This window comes from Rhinolophus sinicus, chromosome 1 (assembly GCF_057876585.1).
Source record: "Rhinolophus sinicus isolate RSI-liver-muscle chromosome 1, RSI-T2T, whole genome shotgun sequence".
NCBI lineage: Eukaryota > Metazoa > Chordata > Mammalia > Chiroptera > Rhinolophidae > Rhinolophus > Rhinolophus sinicus.
The window spans coordinates 6,784,852-6,803,433 of record NC_142501.1 but is presented as its reverse complement, the minus strand read 5'-3'; the positions used below and the strand labels follow the sequence as shown (position 1 = coordinate 6,803,433).

At 49.5% G+C, this 18,582-nt stretch overlaps 1 protein-coding gene across 13 annotated transcripts in view; it reads right to left on the bottom strand.

Annotated features, from left to right (window-relative positions):
- EFCAB6 (EF-hand calcium binding domain 6) overlaps positions 1-18,582 on the bottom strand; it is a 218,053-nt gene that overhangs the window by 17,105 nt on the left and 182,366 nt on the right. For 12 of the 13 annotated variants that reach the window (XM_088796050.1, XM_074326517.2, XM_088796046.1 and 9 more), the window contains one exon: positions 4,707-4,934. In XM_088796050.1, the coding sequence (XP_088652176.1) occupies positions 4,707-4,934 (228 nt within the window). Of the gene's footprint in view, positions 1-4,706; positions 4,935-15,474; positions 15,579-18,582 lie in introns of those variants that run through there. The other variant, XR_016020436.1, reaches the window with a different exon arrangement.

Genomic DNA, 18,582 nt, shown 5'->3' with positions numbered 1-18,582 from the left:
AAAAAATAAAAAAGTTGAGACATGCAAACAAAAGAAAAACAGCCATTACCAAGAGATACAGCAATCCACAGGACTCAGAGAGACCCCGATGTGGACATTCCTTAGAGGGTTCACAGCAAGTATGGCTAATATGTTAATGGGTCCAATAGAAAAGGTTTGCAACATGAGTGAACAGATGAGGAATTTCAGCCCAGAGATGGAAACTGTTTTTAAAAAATGTATTGTCTTGTTCAAAACAGCAGGGAAATCAGGTCGAACTGAAATGGTGAAGAAACCCATGGCATTAGCGGTCAGTGGGAGTGTGACCTGCAGGGACCAGCCTACGATACAGACAGCGGGCTGGTGCCCTGCCAGGACCAGGGCGCCTATAGAAAGCATGCGAAAGGTCGCAGATGCCTCGTCAGCACCAAGAGACGCCAGAAGACAATGCAGAAATCTCTTCAGAGTGTCGGGGAAGAAAATTTGGACCTAGCATTGTATCCCCAGCCAAACTATATTGTAAGAATGAAGACAAAACAGACCAGCTCTCCAGTTTACTCTTTCCTAGAAGAGCAAGGAAGCATGGACTTCAGCAAAAAGAAAAGTGAACCACGAGTACTGTGTTTCTCTGAAAATAAGACCTGATGGCCAGACCATCAGCTCTAATGCGTCTTTTGGAGCAAAAATTAATATAAGGCCTGGTATCATATCATATCATATCATATCATATCATATCATATCATATCATATCATATCATATCATATCATATCATCTCTTATACTATATTATATATTATATTATATTACATTATGTTATATTATAAGACCTGGTCTTATAGTAAAATAAGACCAGGTCTTATATTGATTTTTGCTTCAAGAGACGCATTAGAGCTGATGGTCTGGCTAGGTCTTGTTTTCGGGGAACCACGGGAGGAGTGGGATAAAAGCTGTGACAGTGGGCAAGCAGATCAGTGAACACACAACTCCCGGCCTCCCCTCCCTTAGCCTCGCCCCCAGCACCCCACCTCTGTCCACAGCGCCTCTATCCTCTTCCCTCCTCCCCCGTACACACAACCATTAGCAAATTCTGTGGGCCCCAACTCTCAAACACACCCCCGATCCAGCCTTCTCTGCCACCAGCCACCCACCTGACTCCGGTCTTCACTTGGCTGCCACTTTCTCAGGGAGCCTGTCCTGACCGGCGTGGCTCACGGGGCTCCCGCTCCAGTTCCCTGTCACCACCCTCTTTCCTGCCAGGTTTTGCCTCGATAGCATTCACCACCATCCTACATACACACACCTTACTTACTGTGTTTGCTGTCCCTAAAGGGGCCCCGCAGACCCCACGAGGGCAGGGCGCGTCTGTTGTGCCCACTGGCAGGCTGGCAGCAGCTCTACCTAACGCACCTGGCCTGCTGCTCCTGCCGCCATGTTCCCTCTGCCTGCATTGCTTTCTCTCTCCTGTCTCCTCTTGGAACCAGCATCGTGTGCTCAGGGACCCAGTCCTGACCCCTTGGCCCAGGCCACTGCGCTGCACACCCCTTCATAGCAGGGAGTCATAATTACACAAATGACGTACCCCTGGCGTTGAAACTCTCTACGGTCCCTGGATGCAAGTTGGAAGGAGGCAGGGAGCAGGCTCACCTTGGTTCCCTGAGACTTAACATCACCACCCTGTGCACAGAGGGCCCCCAATAGAATGAAAAAGGCACGCTGCCTTCGGGCACTCACTGTGCAGCCAAGACAGACAACTCTGTGCCAGTGAACACACCAGAGTGTCCCAAGGGCTTGGCTAGATGACGGAGAGCTCAAGGTGGAGGGGGGAGGGCAGAGTGGGGTGTGGCCAGCTCCTGCAGGTAAAGGTGTGGCCAGAAGAGGCTTCCCTGGACTGGAAGTGAGTCCAGAAAGAGGAGTCAGCAGGGGCAGAGGCAGGCAGAGGCAGCAGCAAGCAAACATGGAGCAGGCTGAACTGCAGAGGAAAGGGTACCTAGAGAAGCCTGGGGAGTGCTGGGGGTCCACATTTCAGAGTGGAGGGCACCGGAGCTCAGAGAGGTTGAGTAACTTGTCCCAGGTCACACAGCTAGACAAGCACAGAAGCAGGACTGAAACCCAAGTCTTCCTGCCTGAAAGGTTGTTTTGTTCTCTGCCAGTATTTTTCTCACTTCCTAGAGGTGTCTGTTTTAGAAATGCCCCATCTGAAGCGTCCAGGAATGTTGAATGGTTCCTGTCCCTAATATAGCTGCATATTCAAAGTCCTCCAGCAGTCACTATGGGTGGAGCTAAACCTCCTTGCCCAGAGACGCTCACCCATGGGTCTCCACCTTCTTATTCAATATGCAGCGGACCCAGTTCTGACAACCTTTCATAACACGCTTTGTGCAGACCCCCAAGACCCGTCAGCTTCCCCCTCCACCTGCTCGGAGAGCCCCTCTCCTTTTCTGAAAGGTTAATTGTGTCAAAAGGTTTCAAGAGATGGGGCACTTTACTTACTTACGGAGCGCTGAAAGTCAAGAAAGCTGCCCTCAGATGCATGACTGTTGGATTTTTGTTAGGATGAGACAAGTTTTTATAATGTGGATAAACAATCAGGAAATGACTGTACCTGAACGCTATTTAACATGGGTGGGGCTGTCCCAGCATCTCTGGTGAACTCTTGAATAATGATATGGGCGGGTGGAGGTGTGTGAAGAGGGCAAGTTCTGTGCCTTTACCGCAGCAGACACTGCACTCACCCAGGAAGGTCGCCGGCTAAGGAACTCACGCGAAGAGAAGCAGAAGGACCTCTGGGGCTTTGGCTTTCGTTTTCCAGCCTGTATTCACAAGCATCCCTCCCAAATATAGCACAATTTTCGCTAATCACCACCCAACTTAAACCAGGGTACTTATGCCAGACTCTGCTGCTCTCGGTGCTGCAGACGGCATCTGAGACGTGTCCGCGTATTTTTAGAAAGCAGCGTTTAAAAATAAGTGTTTGATTTTGTTGTGGGGGGGAGGGGAGCTTGGTATGCTGGGGATGGCGGAGCTTTCTTAGTGGACAATTAAGATCAAATTGTCTGTTCTAAATGCCAGCTAGCTATGCCAGCACGCCATTAATTTATATCTATAATTAGAGTGAATTTGTACTCATTTAGATAAAATGAAAAACCTTTATTAGTAAAACCTTTATTAGTAAAACCTTTATTAGGTGGCCCCATAGACTAATAAACGAAACTGTATTAATTTCAAAGGCTTCTACCTATTTATAGTAACAGCGGCATTTGCAAAGACAGAGCCCACTTTGATGCTCTACAGGACGGAATCATTTGGAAGCAGAATTTTTGTATTTGGCAAAAATGATCCTACTGTCTGAAAAAGGTGCCGCTTTAGGAAAGTTAAGTCTGATGTGCATCTCATTAGTGTTTTTAACGATGTCATGCTTTTGTGTAGTGAGTTCAGAGGCCTGAGCAGGGATGGGGCGGGCGGCATGATCACCCCCTTCCCGTGACTACTTTCGTCCTTCCCCTGAGACTCAGAGAAAGTGAGACGTGAGGTTGGAGTGACCCAGCACTGGTGGGAAAGAGCAACATTCCCTCCTGGGATCTGCAGGAAGCCTGGGCAGAACCAGGAGGAAGGAGGGGGTGGAGTTGCTTTTCGAAGTATTTTGGGTTTCATTTTTCACCTGAGTTATCCTCTGGGAATGGGGCAGGGAAGCGTTTGAGAACTGGAGAGGGCCTGGAACAGCACATTTTCCAGGGTGCAAGCAAGTCCGCTTCCGTGATTGATGTCTGGTGCTGTGTTACCCGGCTTTTCAGTAGTTGGGCTCTTGGGGGGTGGGGGTGGGGGGGTGGACAGTACCCACACTGGGTACCCCCTGGACACACTCCATTCACCGGAACGTGCTGAGCCCCAGCTCTGTACCAGGTTCTGTTTTGGTGTTTGGGGCACAGTGAGGAACAAGCAACCTGGGCACCCCCCGCACCCCCCCTGTGCTGTTTAATGTGGTTATCAGCTGAGGTCAGTAAACAAGGCAGGCCCTCGCCGGGACACCATCCCGCTGGGAGGTGCTCTTGGCCTTGGAAGACCATGAAGGGCCAAAGAGGCCCAGGGCAGCAGGTAGCTGGAGCTTTGAGCTAAAAAGAGCCCAGCTCAATCACTGGGGAGAAGGCTGCAGAGAACGTCTTCTGTGGGTTCTGTGATGGGCTGGAGGACCTCAGAAAGGGTGACTTGTGTCCAGCCCCTGGACAGTGGAGGGGCCCACTGGGGCGGGGCGTCACCAGCATGGTTGGGGCAGCAGCCCCAGGGAGTCTGAAAGCACCAGCCGCAGCACCAGGGCGCCTGGAGGTGGGGTGGGGGGAGGGGCAGAGCCCTGTAAGGCCCCTGTCTGCGCCCAGGTGTGGGGCGGGGCTGGCCGCACCTTGGATCACAGAAGCCCAGGGAGGCTCCAGGGAAGGAGGGAGAAGGACAGTGGCAGCTGGAGCCAAGTTTAACTTGATTTTAAAATAAAAGTGATATTATTTGCACCCTCATTGAAATGGTGCAATTCACACCTGCTACGTAAACGGAAGGCTGCATGAGTCTCCAGTAAGTTTTAAAACAAAACAAAACAAAACGACAAACCCCTTCCCCCCAAAACCTTCAAGTGTTTTTAACTAAAGAACAGTCTTAAATGCTTTACACGCTGGGGCATGGCCGGCCGGCCTCCTGCGCCTGCCACAGTGCTCAGGATACCAAACCAAACGCGTTCTTACTTGCTCGTCTGTCAGAATCTGGACATGGTGAGTACAGATGGCCCTGAACTCATCCCTGGAGACCGTGCTGGTTTTCATGGTGTCGAAGTTCTCCAGCTCCTGGGCGATGGCGTGGTGGTGGGAAGTCACTGCCTTGTGCAGCTGGGCCAGCATCTCTCGTGCTGCCGTCTCCTTGGGAGACCTGGGTGGCAGCTTTTTGGGCATTTTCTCAGCCCACTCAGCAGCAGTCTGGGAAAAAGAGGGTGGATAATGGTTCCACTTAATACATAAAGGATCACCGCTTGGCTCTGGGCCCATCACCCATGGCAGGTCCCCCGAGGCCCAGCTTAGCAAGGAAGATGAGACGGGAGACAAACCTGGGCCAGATGCAGGTCGTGACAGGATGTGGCCACAGGTTCCGAGAGGCCACAAAGAGGGAGCAACCAACGATGAGTGAGGCCTACCAGGCAGGGCAACTGCTGAGCAGGACCCCGGGAGGTGCCCCCGAGTGGGGCCCCGGGAGGTGCCCCCAGCCGGGCCCTCTTTACTCTCCTTCATTTGCTCGTTCAGCCTGCCCTTCGGTTCGTTTAACACACAGTGAGCACCCGCTCTGCGTGGTAAGGAATCGACAGGGACACGTATGGGGACATCAGTGACTCACAGGGGCTCTGAAAGGCTTCCTGCATTATGCTGAGGCACCACGCTCGGCTAAGTGAGCCCTTAAGTCTGACACTTTTTGAGACCCACGGGTCTTAATCCCGGCGAGTGCTGGGCCTCTCCTGGGGCAGGACACGCCTGGGTGTTGGGAGGGGCTGTCAGAGCCTCCGTGACGCTGTCCATGGTTCTGGGGAGCAAGAAGGAGGGACGGCCTCGGCTGGGCTCAGGGACAGCTTTGGGGGGGGGGCGGATGGGGGAAGGAGAAGAGGGAGGGTGAGGAAAGAGGGGCAACAGGGATCTTTTCGGTAGGTTTAGGTGTATATGCGGGCAGGAGGGCTGAGGCCAGGTGAGCCAGGAGGGGCCCGAGGAGGACAGCAGCCCACGCTCAGCATCCTGGTGACCACAGCGGTGGACAGACGGGCAGGGGGAAGCACTCAGCAATCACCAGTGGATGCTGAAAGTGACAGGATCTCTGTGTCTGTTCTGGGGGCACCGGGGAAAATGGGCCCCGTGATGAAGTCAGGTTGGGGAGACGGGGGCTCACAGGATGAAGCCAGTGGGGGGCAGCTGAGTCCTGAGCCTCCTGCAAGGAGACAGAGGCCAGGGGAGTAGCTCGGACATCCAGCTACTTGCTGCAATTAGAAAAAAAGCCTCCAAACTAGACCTGTGGTTGCTGCATCAACAGGTCAGCTCCTGAAGTGAGGGAAGGCTGGGGTTGTGGGAGGGCAAGAGGGGCTGGGCCGTGAGAACCCAGTGGGGACAGTGCATGAAAGCTGACCCTGTTCCTGGGTGTATTCAGAGATATGCTGGATTTCCTCACTTCAAAACCCCTGGTGACTGTCAGCTCTAACAGCGCTTGCTTACGCTGTGCCAGCACCGTGCTGAGACTTTACCAGGTCACCACATCTAATCCCCCCAACTAGTATTAACACTTGATCACGATTCCCCTTCAGCAATTCCACAGCAATATATGTATTACATGCTGCTATCCTTCAGGACAGAGCATAACATTGCTTTACGACAGTGTGTCAAACAGGATGAGAATAGCCGCAAAACTGTGAACACACACACACACACACACACACACACACACTCAAATCACAGCCCAACACATCCTCAGCCACCCAGAGGCTAAGAGAAGCTTTTAAGTACGTCCACTTGGGGCCATCTGCAAAGTAAACGAATGCTTTCTTTTTCATTCTAGAAACTTAAAGTGATATTACTGATGCATCTTATGTATTTTCCAACAGTTGGAATGCACCTCCCATAGCTACTACGTACGTGGGCATTTTCATAAACATTCTAAGGCATGTCGGCTTCGGATTACAGAGGACCCGCTTCCGGTTGTAAAGTCCTGCTCAGAGTCTGTCCTTACACTTGTCACACCCTTGAGGTCTGAGGAGGGCCGGCCCCCAAGTGAACAAAACTGGAAAGAACACAGGTGGATGAGTCCAGCCGGGGAAGTGAGAGTCCTGGGTTTGAGTCTAGACCCTGCCTCTAGCTGGCTGTGTGGCCCCACAGAAACCACTTCACACCTCCCCTCAGTGTCCCCAGCTATCCAGGAGCAATAAGACGCATGATGAGACACATGTGAGTGTTCTTTGAAAGTGTTAAAATACAAAACAAACTGGAAACACTATTGTTCTAGCAACAGAAATGGGAGGATTCTAAGTGGCATATGCAAACTTAGGTGAGTATGCTATAAATTTAGAGGAAATTGAATAGTTTTCTAGTAAAACATAGATCGCTAAATTTAACTTAAGTACTAGAAAGGCCTGAATAGACAGGTAACATAAAAGAAATGGAAAAAGCTGTTAAAAGACTGATCATTAAAAAGGTGTCAAGCCTAGATAATTTTAAGGGCAAGCTATAGCTAACTTTTAAATAATAGATAATTTTTATATTAGTCAAATTACCATACTTTGCTGTGTACAATGTACTCCCTCCCGTGTATAATGCACACCCAGGTCTTTGGCCCAAACTTTCATGGAAAAAAATCTTTCATTTTAATTTTATAATTCAAATTTTTATTTGTTTATATTTAGTTACTTGTTTTTTTGAACTATAAAGGAATTTTAGCATTTATTTTTTAGCACATTATGGTATAAGAAATTTTATGTAACAAATTACAAAACACAAGAACAGATACCAGGTATAAGAAATTTTCTGTACCGGTAACAAATTTGCGATATTTGCACCTCATAGGAGGCCAAGAACTCCTCATCGGTGCAAGCTCGTGGTAAGTTCAACAAAACCGATGGTCATATTCCAGGGTATTATTTTGAATACGGATGTCGTTATTGATTTCTAGATACACTTTTAACTCATAAGCATAAATAAAAGAATTAAAAACATTTATATAGATATGGAATTAGTACTACCCATGTATAAGGCACGTCCTTATTTTTCCCTCACACATTTGGGCAAAAAAGAGTACATTATACACGGCAAGATATGGTATTACAGAACACAGAAAGGGATATATAGTAGTACTCCAATTCATTGTAGGTTACCCTAATACCTAATATAAAAATATGATAAAGAAAATACCTGAAAATAAAAATATAAGCCAATCTAATTTATAGCTATTAATGCAAAGGCATGAAAAAACTTAAGAAAAGCCATTAGGAATATTTAGCACCATATTGAAAAAATGACACATCAAGATCGACTAAGGTTAAATAGAAGGGGAAGAATCTTCAAGAATTAGCAAATTCCTCAATTCCTTACAGTAGCCAAGGTCACATGTTAACAGATGGCAACAAAGGCATTTACCAAAATTCAATACCCATTCCTGATAAAATGGCATAGAATAGACTAGAATCGATAAACGATACAGAGGTAAACAACCTGATGCAACACCCTCTTCCTAAATGAGAGTGTCAGACATGATCTCCAAACATATTAAGTGGATAAAATATTAGCTCATTTCCATTAAAATCAGAGACAAGATAGGCGTGCTCTACGTTTTCAGAGGCTCCAGCTTTTGAAATAAGACAAGAAGATGAAATAAACAGTATAAATGTTGAAAAACAAGATTTATCATTATTTGTGGATACGAGTCTACAACTAGAAAACTCTCAATACAATTAGAAAGTGGCTGTATTCAAGCCAAAAAAACAAAAAAACAAAACAAAAAACAAACAAAAACCAAAGCAATACTTTTTTAAAAATAGTAATGATAACTAGTTAGATATTGTATTGTGAAAAAAATCCACATTCACATTAAATACAAAGCTATTGAGTACCTCGGGACACATTTCATAGGAAAGGTACAGAAAAAGAAATCTACATATTCTATTGAAGGTTATTAAAGCAAAACTGGAATAAATGGAGAGACATACTACATTCCTGGATATGACAACTCCTTTTCAAAAGACAAAATCTTTCTCAAATTATCAATTTAATGAAATGCTGATGAAATTCTCAATGCATATTTGGGGGAATTATGTTGATATTAAAGTCGATATTAGAAAACTAAGTATGTGAGAATTGCCACAAAATTTTTGGAAAAGGCTAGTAATGAAGTTTGTGACCCACCAGATATTAAAATGCCATAAACGTGATACAATCAGAATGGTATAGCTACCGTAAGTCTGGAAATACACCAATAAATCAGCGGACGCCTACCCAACTGTTAGTTAAACAGGTCTGTCCCGTGGCTGGGCCATTACATCCCAAGGCCTACAGGTTACAGCTTTGCAGTAGAAGAGACCAGTATGGCTGCCTCAAAGACAACCTCGGGTAAGGGTGTCCCTGCTAAGCCAGACAGAACACCTGCGCTTCACAAAGAAAGGTGCTTCCTTCTCTCCTGACTCATCAACTTCAAAACACATTCCTCCCAAGGTCTCCATCTCAGCAAGGACACTCCTCCCAGGAGCTTAGGCCTGGGGTCATCTGTGCCATAGCCTTCTATCACTCATGTGCACACTACCCACAAATCCCAACGGCTGTGCTTTCAGTGTGGATCCAGGAGGTGACCACTCCATCGTCACCTCCCGGTCCAGGGCACCAGCATGACTCATACAGATTACAGCAGCAGTCTCTCTGCTTCCACCCTCCATCCTTTTCCTCTGAGGATGATCTTTTTAAAGTATACACACACGTGTATACATGCACACAAGTCTTAACACTTGTTCTCTGGATGGAGGGGTGAGGGCAGAGGCAGGCAGAAAACTGGGGCTCCGGAGCTGGAGCCTTGCTCCCCTCAGGGTCAGAGGTCCTGAGGTTCGGGGTAGGGAGAGTCTGGCTGCAAGGGGTGCTGAGGGGAGGCTGGTCTCAGAACCCTCAGACAGATGTGACTTGGACAGTCCTGGATGTGACTCTAGCCCCGCTTTCCACCTGTGTAGGGATCAGAGGAACGCCTGGGTCACACCAAATCCCAGAGCCCCAAGAGGGTGGGGGAGCATGTATGGTGGGCATGTGACACACACACACACACACACACACACACACACACACACACACACACACACACAGAGTGCACTCACAGAGAATGACCACTCAATACACGCCCCGATTACTGTGCTGCGTCTTTCACAAACACCCTGGAACACCTGCTATGTGCCAGGTACCTTTCTAGATACTGGGAAGGCAGAGGGAAGAAGTAATCCTTAAACAAAGTCTCTGCCCAGGTGGGTGGAGTCTCACGAGGGAAGGGGGAGAAGAGGGCCAGCCTGACAGGTGAGCAGAGATTTTAACGGGGCATGTGCTCTGAGGAGTGGGGACCTGGGCTGTGGGCACAACCGGCCTCCCAGAGGAGGAACCGAGTGACCTGGGAGGCAAAGGACATGCATGTGCAAAGGGACGCAGCACCCAGGGCCCGAGGTGATGCTCCTTACTCAGCAGCCCATGGACTTGCCAGTCGGAGGCTGAGAAATGCAGGGAGTTAGGAAACCAACTAAGGGCATCTGCCTGCAAACTCAGTGCTTCTCTCTACACCCAGAGGGCAGCCAGAGGCCAGGCCACCGGCCTCCCCACCCCACCCTGGCCTGGAGGGTGGGAGACAGGAGACTGAGGCAGGTGTTTCCCAAGGAGAAACAGAGGCAGCACCAGGGGAGGCGGGACTGGAACTTCTCAGGAAGGTGGTTTTGCCTCCAGTTGGAGACATTCCTTTGCTGCCTGCAAAATTATGGCGTGTTCACTTTTTAGAAGCTCCAAAAAAGGCACAAAGGCAAAGCAAAGACCACCGATAACCCCAGCCCCACCTACTGCATCACCTAGGTACCCGAGGGAGGAGCCACTGACCTGAGGTCCCCAGACCCACAGTGAGGACGCGGCCCAACTGCTTCCCACCCCACGCAGCCCAGAGGGCCCAGCGGCGCTTCCATCAAGGGCATTCAGGCTCAGAGTCTGCCAGGCGCCCACATTCTGGGTCCCATCCTGCTTTTTAGCAAAGCCAGTCAGCCACCGCCAGCCTCGCTCCGAGTGACTGGAGACGCCAGGGAAGAACAGATGGCTCTTGGTCTGGCGCTTTTGTGTCCCCGGCACGTCTCACGTGATCATTATATCGGAATGGGGGAAAACAGTGCTTTTTCTATAACTAGAAGAAATGTTTCTCCTAATCAGAAAAGACACCACTGTCTTCAGATGCAAATGTCACTTTCCAATACTAATGACACTTTACAGAAAAGGTGCCCTCAGGAGAGGCGTTACCCCTCCCCCCCCAACATGAAGAGGAGAACACGGGGCAGGGGTGAGGCCCCTTCTCCCACACCCCTGGGGCCGCATCGTCTCGTCTGACAGCTGTGTGCATGCAAGGCTGTTCTGGTTACTTGAAAAAGAAAAAGAAAAAGAAAAAGAAAAAGAAAAAGAAAAAGAAAAAGAAAAAAGGAGAGGAATCTTACGTGCTATAGGTCAGACCCGATTGGAGAATTATTGACATGTTTTGAAGGAATCTTCTCTTCTGTATTCAAGGGTATTCACAGAACCTTGTTTTACCCAACAATCGTCCCCCTAGACGTCACAGGGAAATATGGACCACCTCTGCCAACAGGAAAATTCCTGGTGCCCATTGTGACTACACCGCCATCATGTTGGGAAAATATATACAAGGAGTAATGTCGCAATATATGAAGTACACAATCATCAAAGAGCCGACTAATCACACCTCACTTGTATGGAGCGTTTCTCAGTTTTAAATGTATCCACATGTCTCATTTATCAAAAAGCAAGTCACAGCTTTACTGTGGGCACTTGTGATTCCAAATCCTGCCATTGCGCAAACCATCAGTGGCTGCCCCAATGGGTGGGGGTCAGAGGGAGGCGGCCCAGGTGGGAGTCAGAGGGTGGCAGGCGGTGGGGGCCTGTGCAGAATTCATTTCAAGCCCACACTTTCTGCCCCGGTTCCAAGGCTCCTCTCCCTCCTGCAGCCTGGTGCCCCTGATACTGTCTTTGACTCTAACTAGGGCTTCTCCCAGCGCACATGGCTGCCGGCTGACAACTGGACGAGCCCTGCAGGCAGAGTGCTGGGTCCCCAGCCCATGTTCTGCCCCCATCAGCTCAGGCCAGACCTGCCATCATTCAGCACCTCACACCAGCCTGTGAAGAAGGCGCAGAGCCCGGCACTGGGGCTCAGCCGGAGGGAGTGGCACCAGTCACTCAAATTCTGCCTGACCCACGCAGAGCAGAACTCGGCTGAGGGCAGGACTGGTCCAGCGGAGTTTCACTGCACTCTTGTTTCAACAGCTGTATTAAGGGACTGGTTCCAGGACAGAGACTCCTAGTGCCCTGTCAGCAGGTTCTGTCCAGTCACAGTCTTGGCTGACTTATGAAATCAACTTTCCACTCAATCGTATCCTAAACAACTTCTCTACATAACGGAGAAGAGAGAACATCACAGGGAGGCATGGGTTGAATTGCCAACTAATCAGGCAGGGTTAGAAGTGCAGACACACACACAAGTATTCGTTTCCTTGTGTGTCGCCTTCAAGGCTCCATTTCTTCCACTGTCCCTGCAGCCACACCCTTTGCCATGTGACTGTGGGGCTCCCCTGCTGAGGAGGGGGAGAATATTTCCCCATCAGCCACAGGACTTGCTGTGGCCGAGGGAAGGTCAGCAAGCACATGTGACCAGAGAATTCAGAAGCACTCGCATGGCTGGGCAAGCCCTCTGTCATGAGGTAACGGCGCCGTGGCCGCTGCACTGGTTCAGGGGGAGGGGGAGAGACACATGGGGCAGAGACGTTCCCGTCAGGCCATCCAGAGCTGAGCCAGCCTAGCTCAGCCACCTGACAGACGCGAAAGTGGAAGAAAGGCTTATTGTTTGCAGCTTTTGTGGCTGTTTGTTACATAGCAATAGCTGACTGAGACAGTTCTGAATTTCTAGTTACGGAGGAGGAAATGAAGGGGGATGAGCTGAGTACAGAGAAAAGAGGCAGGCTGGTCAGCGTGGATGGCTTTTTTCGCCATCAGCTTTCCTTGATGAGGGGCACTTTGCGAGGGGACTTTGGGACCTTCGTCCTGCGGGTGTCACCTGCCTGGGAGCAACAGGTTAGACTCCGTGGCTGTGTCTATTAGCAAGGTCCATTCCGGCTGACAGACAGGAAATATATCAGTGTATTCTTTTAACTATTATGAAGGTTATAATTAGCTAATCAGATTGCATGATTCTTCTATTAAGTTTTGTTCTGAATATTTAGGGAAATAATTATGTAGTTCCCATGATTCCTTTATAGGAGGAAAAAAAAATCCTGAAACTTCATACAGAATAAAAACACAGCAGGTAGCAAAAACTCCTAATTAGAAATACTCAGTAAAGAATTCCTGCATTTCCTTTGAAAGAACAGTGTAATTACTTCTAAGAATTGAAAAATTGCTCCATTTGATCAAATATTTTGATTAGCAAAGAAATTAATTGTACTGTATCATTTGTATTTACAGTGGATAAATGAATGCTAAAAATAACAACAGCAGCAAAACTGCCTGTCAAAAAAAAAAAAAAAAAAAAAGATAAAACGTTAAGAATCCAGATGAAAATGAAATAGAAACTCTCTGTGCACGCGTACTGGGACAGACCCCTACCCCAGATCAAGACACCGATTTTTGCAACTCCGAGAGCCCCGCATACACACCAACAGTAGACATTCGTCTGTTAGGAGGTTTCAAGATCTCAGTGACAGATGAATTAGCATCAGTAGTCTAGTATGCTGTTTGCAGAAGTGAGGGAGTTACACCAGAATTCCAGGTACAATTCCAGAGTTCCCGGAGGCATGACCACTGCCCAGACCTGGGATCGCTTACCAGGCAAGGATTCTTTCCGTGTCAATGAATAAAGCGAATCTGAAGATTCCAGAACTTCCTTTGGAAAGGCTAGAATCAAGTCAAGCTTCCAGTCAACTGAAACAGGGGCTTATTGAGGCCCAGTGCTGGCAACGCTGAGGCCTGGTGCTGGCAACACTGAGGCCCGGTGCTGGAGACACTGAGGCCCAATCCTGGCGACACTGAGGCCCAGTCCTGGCGACAGACACTGAGGCCCGGAGCTGGTGACATGAGGCCCAATCTGGCTACAGACACTGAGGCTTGGTGCTGGCGACACTGAGGCCCGGTGCTGGCAACACTGAGGCCCGGTGCTGGCAGCCAGCCTACACTGTACCTCTTTCACCCAGCTGCTGGGTGGAGCATTACAGAAATTTCTCTAATTCTCCCATCACCTTTCAAGGTAGCTGTGGTTCTCCCTATTTTTTAGATAAAGTAAGTGGGACTTGGCTGGAGAGGTCAGGTCTCACCCGTGGCCCCCAGGCTATTCCCCTGCAAGCTGATAATGGAGCTCAAGGTGGTCTGACTTCAAAGCTATGCTCCTCCCCTCCTACCGGCTTCCAGCTGCCTACCACACACACACAAGAACACAAGAGCCTGCTAAAACTAGGAATGCGGTAGGTAACTCACAAATATTGACTGTGGGCCTACTATGTGCTAGGCACTGCCCCACGCACTGGGCATAGAGCAGTGGTCAGCAGAGACCAACCCCTGCCCGGAGAAGCTGACACTTTGAGATGCCCACCCAGGCAGGCAGGGAGGACACCCCCACCCCAGCCCCAGCCCCAGCCCTCAGCGTGCCTCCCAGAGCCTTTCGCCATCTGGCACCCCCCCAAATCCGCTCCCTCTCCCCCTCGCCTCAACCCAGGCTCCCGCCATGCCCACAGTGGGGCTTCCCACAACCTGGGCCTGGGTGCACGCTGAGCCTTACGCTCACGAAGCCCATCTCCCCATATCCAGACTCGGTACTAGTCCCCAGGGAGCCGTATGTGCCCAACTTTGCCTGACCACGCAGTTAGGTCTTCCTTCTCTGCTTCTCTGAGCTCACGTCCACCACACAGCTCGACAGTCACACAGGATCTAGCTGGACACCCTCGCAAACACCCAATTCCCAAATCCTTCAGTGGCACAACACTGCCATAAAATGCACGGAAATAAAAGGGAAACATTTAAGCCACCCTCCGACCTTTTAATGACTCAATAAACTCATGGCTGAAGCCATTTATGAAACTATTAAAATACATTCTTCCACCCAAATAAATTCCACCATATAATCACATCATGACTACACATTTAACAACAGACACGCACTCACCGAAGCAGGATAGAATACTGAATGCCTACATGTGGGGTTTGCTGTGTTTGAGACCATGCAAAGCTCTTTCCATAGTAACTCCGTCTAAGCCACAATCCTACAGGAAGGCCAGGAGGCCGGTTCCCATCTGACAGGAAGGAAGCTGAGAGCATGGGCCTGGCGCTGGTCGGGATTCAAATCCCAGCTCTGGCTCTTCCTGGGTGACCGGGAATGGATGCTGGAGCCATTCTGCCCCTCAGTTTCCTCATCCGCAAAGTATGGATAATGACAGCACCCACACCTTGCAGGGCTGTTAGCAAGATTACCCATTAATCTATGCAAAGCGTAGCCACCATCCTCTGGATGCTGGGGTCTGACTGCGGTAACAAGAAGATGACAGTAACTGGCCAGGCGCAATCACTAGGTAGGTGACTTGCTCCTTCCTCTAATGTCTCAGCGTGGACCATTCAGATTTAGGCCCCGGTAAAAGCCAAGAGATGGCACTTCCTGGTTTGTTCAGGAGTGGTCACCGCCATTTCCGCGGGAGCAGCCATCACCCCAAGGGGAACCGTGTGTGCTTACCTGTCTGTCCTCCCACGGCCTGGACCCCAGGCTGGCCCCGGGCCTGGCACACATCACACTGGCTGCATGGTGACAGTTAAGGTTCTCCCAGTCAAATGGGGCACCTAAAGCCAGAACACAAAGTGCTCACCTACGGGTCAGACTCATAGGTACACGGTACAATCAAGATACTAACGCCAGCTGTACTTTGGATTTTCTCTGCAAGACTTATCTGGGACAATGACTTCTTGGGTTGACTCTTGGCTTCCTGATATGGTCATGACCTTGTACAATCAATGGTACAGCTCAACTCCAGTGCTTAACTGATCCAAAAATTCCAATTCAATTAGACTGTCCATGAGACTGTCATGGCTCTGGGGGGCCAAATGAATGGGGCCAGCCTGGCCTGGCTGTGCCACAGCCTGTGGATTAGGAACATACAGACAGTGTCCCACGGAGGGTAGGAATCAACAAGCAATGCCAACCCGGGGTCCAGAGGGAGTGCTTAGGAAAGTATTTGGAGGATGCTGGAGGGAGTGACAAATTCAGGTGGACTTTCAGAGCAACTGTATAGGGTCCTAAAGCAGCTTCCTAGGGACTGGCGGAGGGCCCGCCATGGCTGGGACACAAAGGTGGACGGCACCCAGTCCCTGCCCTCCAAGGCCATGGAATGTTTTGGTTTGAAAAATTTACTCATTCAAATTTTACTTTCCTGCAGGGCAGCCAGCTCACCAAAGTCACAGGCCCGGCGAGGAGAGGTAGACGCGTGAAGTCTGACTGGCCCCACAGGGCTGCCATGTGCCGCCCGCAGGCCTGTCAGGTGGGCTGCTGCTGACATGCAGGCTGTGGCTGAGCCTACTCCTTTGCCTCAGCTTAGGCACGGAGGGCCCAACATCCCCTCACCCTGGCCTGTCACCAAGGCCACCCCAAGTGCCAAGTCGGCCTGAGTTCTTCACAACCTGCCACAACCTCAGTGGTCTCCAGGACAACAGGCAATAAATGTTTCGTTGGCAAGTGGAAAGTGAGTGACATGTAGGGGAAACATTTTTAAAAATCACTGAAATTATATCAAGGGGACTTAGCCTTCTTGCCATCGGGAACAAGAGTAAATAACAGTAATGATATATCTTAATTATTTACTTAATTTATCTCCAATAATCTTAGAGCCCTTTCCTGAAAAGGAGACTTCCCCATGCTTTATCACAGTCATTAAAAATACATGGACGTCATTATATTTACAACGAAAAGAATGATAAATCGACGTAACACCGTTGGCAGCTAATATAAATGTGATGCTCATAAAAGATTACAAACATTTTGACGTGCTTTACAGTCTCCTCTTTGGCTGAAAACTACAATCTTAAATTGTCTCTTAGAAAAAAACCCATCTTCAAGTTATTTAACATCTCACGGATGACTTTAAAGACCATATGTTATAAACACCAAAGAAGGAAAGCTTTCATTGGCTCTCCGCTGGCTAGGATGTGACAAAACAATCCCTTTGCATTGAACAAGGATGCTTTGTTAAAAAGAAATTCCATTATTTCCATGGTAATAAAGTAGAAAGATTTTATATGGGTTTCTACTATGTCTTTTAAAAATTCTATTTCTGCTCTGAGTGTTATTTTTATATTCGTGGAAGAGAGTGAAATTGCTCTTTAAGATTTCGAACAAATGTTAAACAGGATGATTTTCTAAAAACAAGGTGATACTCTTTATTTTGCACGTAGCATTTGAATATAAAATGTTTCTCTCAGAAGCAAAAAAGAGGTATGTGCTGAGGACAGAAATTCAGATACTATTTTCACCCAGTTTGCGGGAGTCTTATGAAAAAGGTGCTGGTGCTGCCGTCTAGGACGTGTCCCCCTCTTCCCCCCCCCCCCCTTTATTTCACTTTTTAACCAAGCCACTGAGGCAAATTCCTTGCTCCCATCTGAAGAGACTGAAGTCACGTTTGTCTTCCATTAGCTCTCAGGCCTCTGGGCCGACCTGCCTGGTTCTCAAACCCACCAGCAGCGTCCAGAGAATAACGTGGTGCCCGCAGACTGAGCCCTGGGCGGCACTTTGAGAAACGCTGCTGGTCTTCAGTGCTGCTCAATGAAGCCGAGGAATGAGGAGGAGACAAGAGAGCAGGATCGGAAAACAATACAGCATCTATTCTGAAAAGAGCTCAGGCATCACATGGGGACTAAAGTGGGGAGGACACATTTAGCGGTGTGCCCGCTCCAGAGTGGGTCACGAGCAGGTGCAGCTTTACTCTCGGGGTCCCTGCAGTCCACCCGAGGCCTTACGAAACGTGTGTGCTGCGTCCAATTCCAGCTGCTCCTTTTCTGAGCCCGGATTCCCTGTGGCTAGGGATGATTCGCGGGAACTATCTTCGATGGGAGAGTCACTGGCCGCCTTAATCACACGGTGATAATCTCCTTTTAATTACTTGCTGCCCGGGCATCCCCAGAGGGAAAGGAGGACTGGTGTCACGTGTGATGCGTGTACTCTCCCTAGTATTTGTTACTTGTGTGCCTTCTGTGAAGACCAGCAGCCCCGGATTAAAGTTCAGAAAGCGTCAGGATGACACAGCCTCCTTACTGCAGCCCCCAGGAGGAAGCTCACTCAGGCCCTGCTCACGAGGCTCAGGGATCCTCCTTTGGCTCAGGGAGAGGCCCTTGAAATCTGAAGCAAGGGACGCAGCGCCCCTGCTCTGTCCCTGCCAGCACCCCAACCCTCGGCAGGTCAGCAGGACAACAGAAACCCCCCACACCCTGAACTGCTGGTGGTCGCCCCACACCGAGGCCTCACACTCCTCACCTTCCTGCCGTCCTTTCAGCCCAGAAGCCCCTTGCTCACCCTGGCCTCCCAGTAGATGCACCTTGGCTCCAAGTTCTGGCTTCTCAGCAAGGTCTTGCCACACCCCAGGCCAAGGCCGGGGGCTGATAGCGGATAATTCCACCACCAAATGCACACAGACCCGGCGAAGCAGGGGGAGCCCTTGCAGTGGGTCCCAGCGGTGTCACTGCTGCGTCCCTTGTCCTCAGCCCCAGTCCCACCCAGCCCAGCACCTGCTCCTCTCTCTAACTGAGCACATTTCTCACCTCACTCACACTGCAGTTCACCCTAAAACCTCCTGGCAAC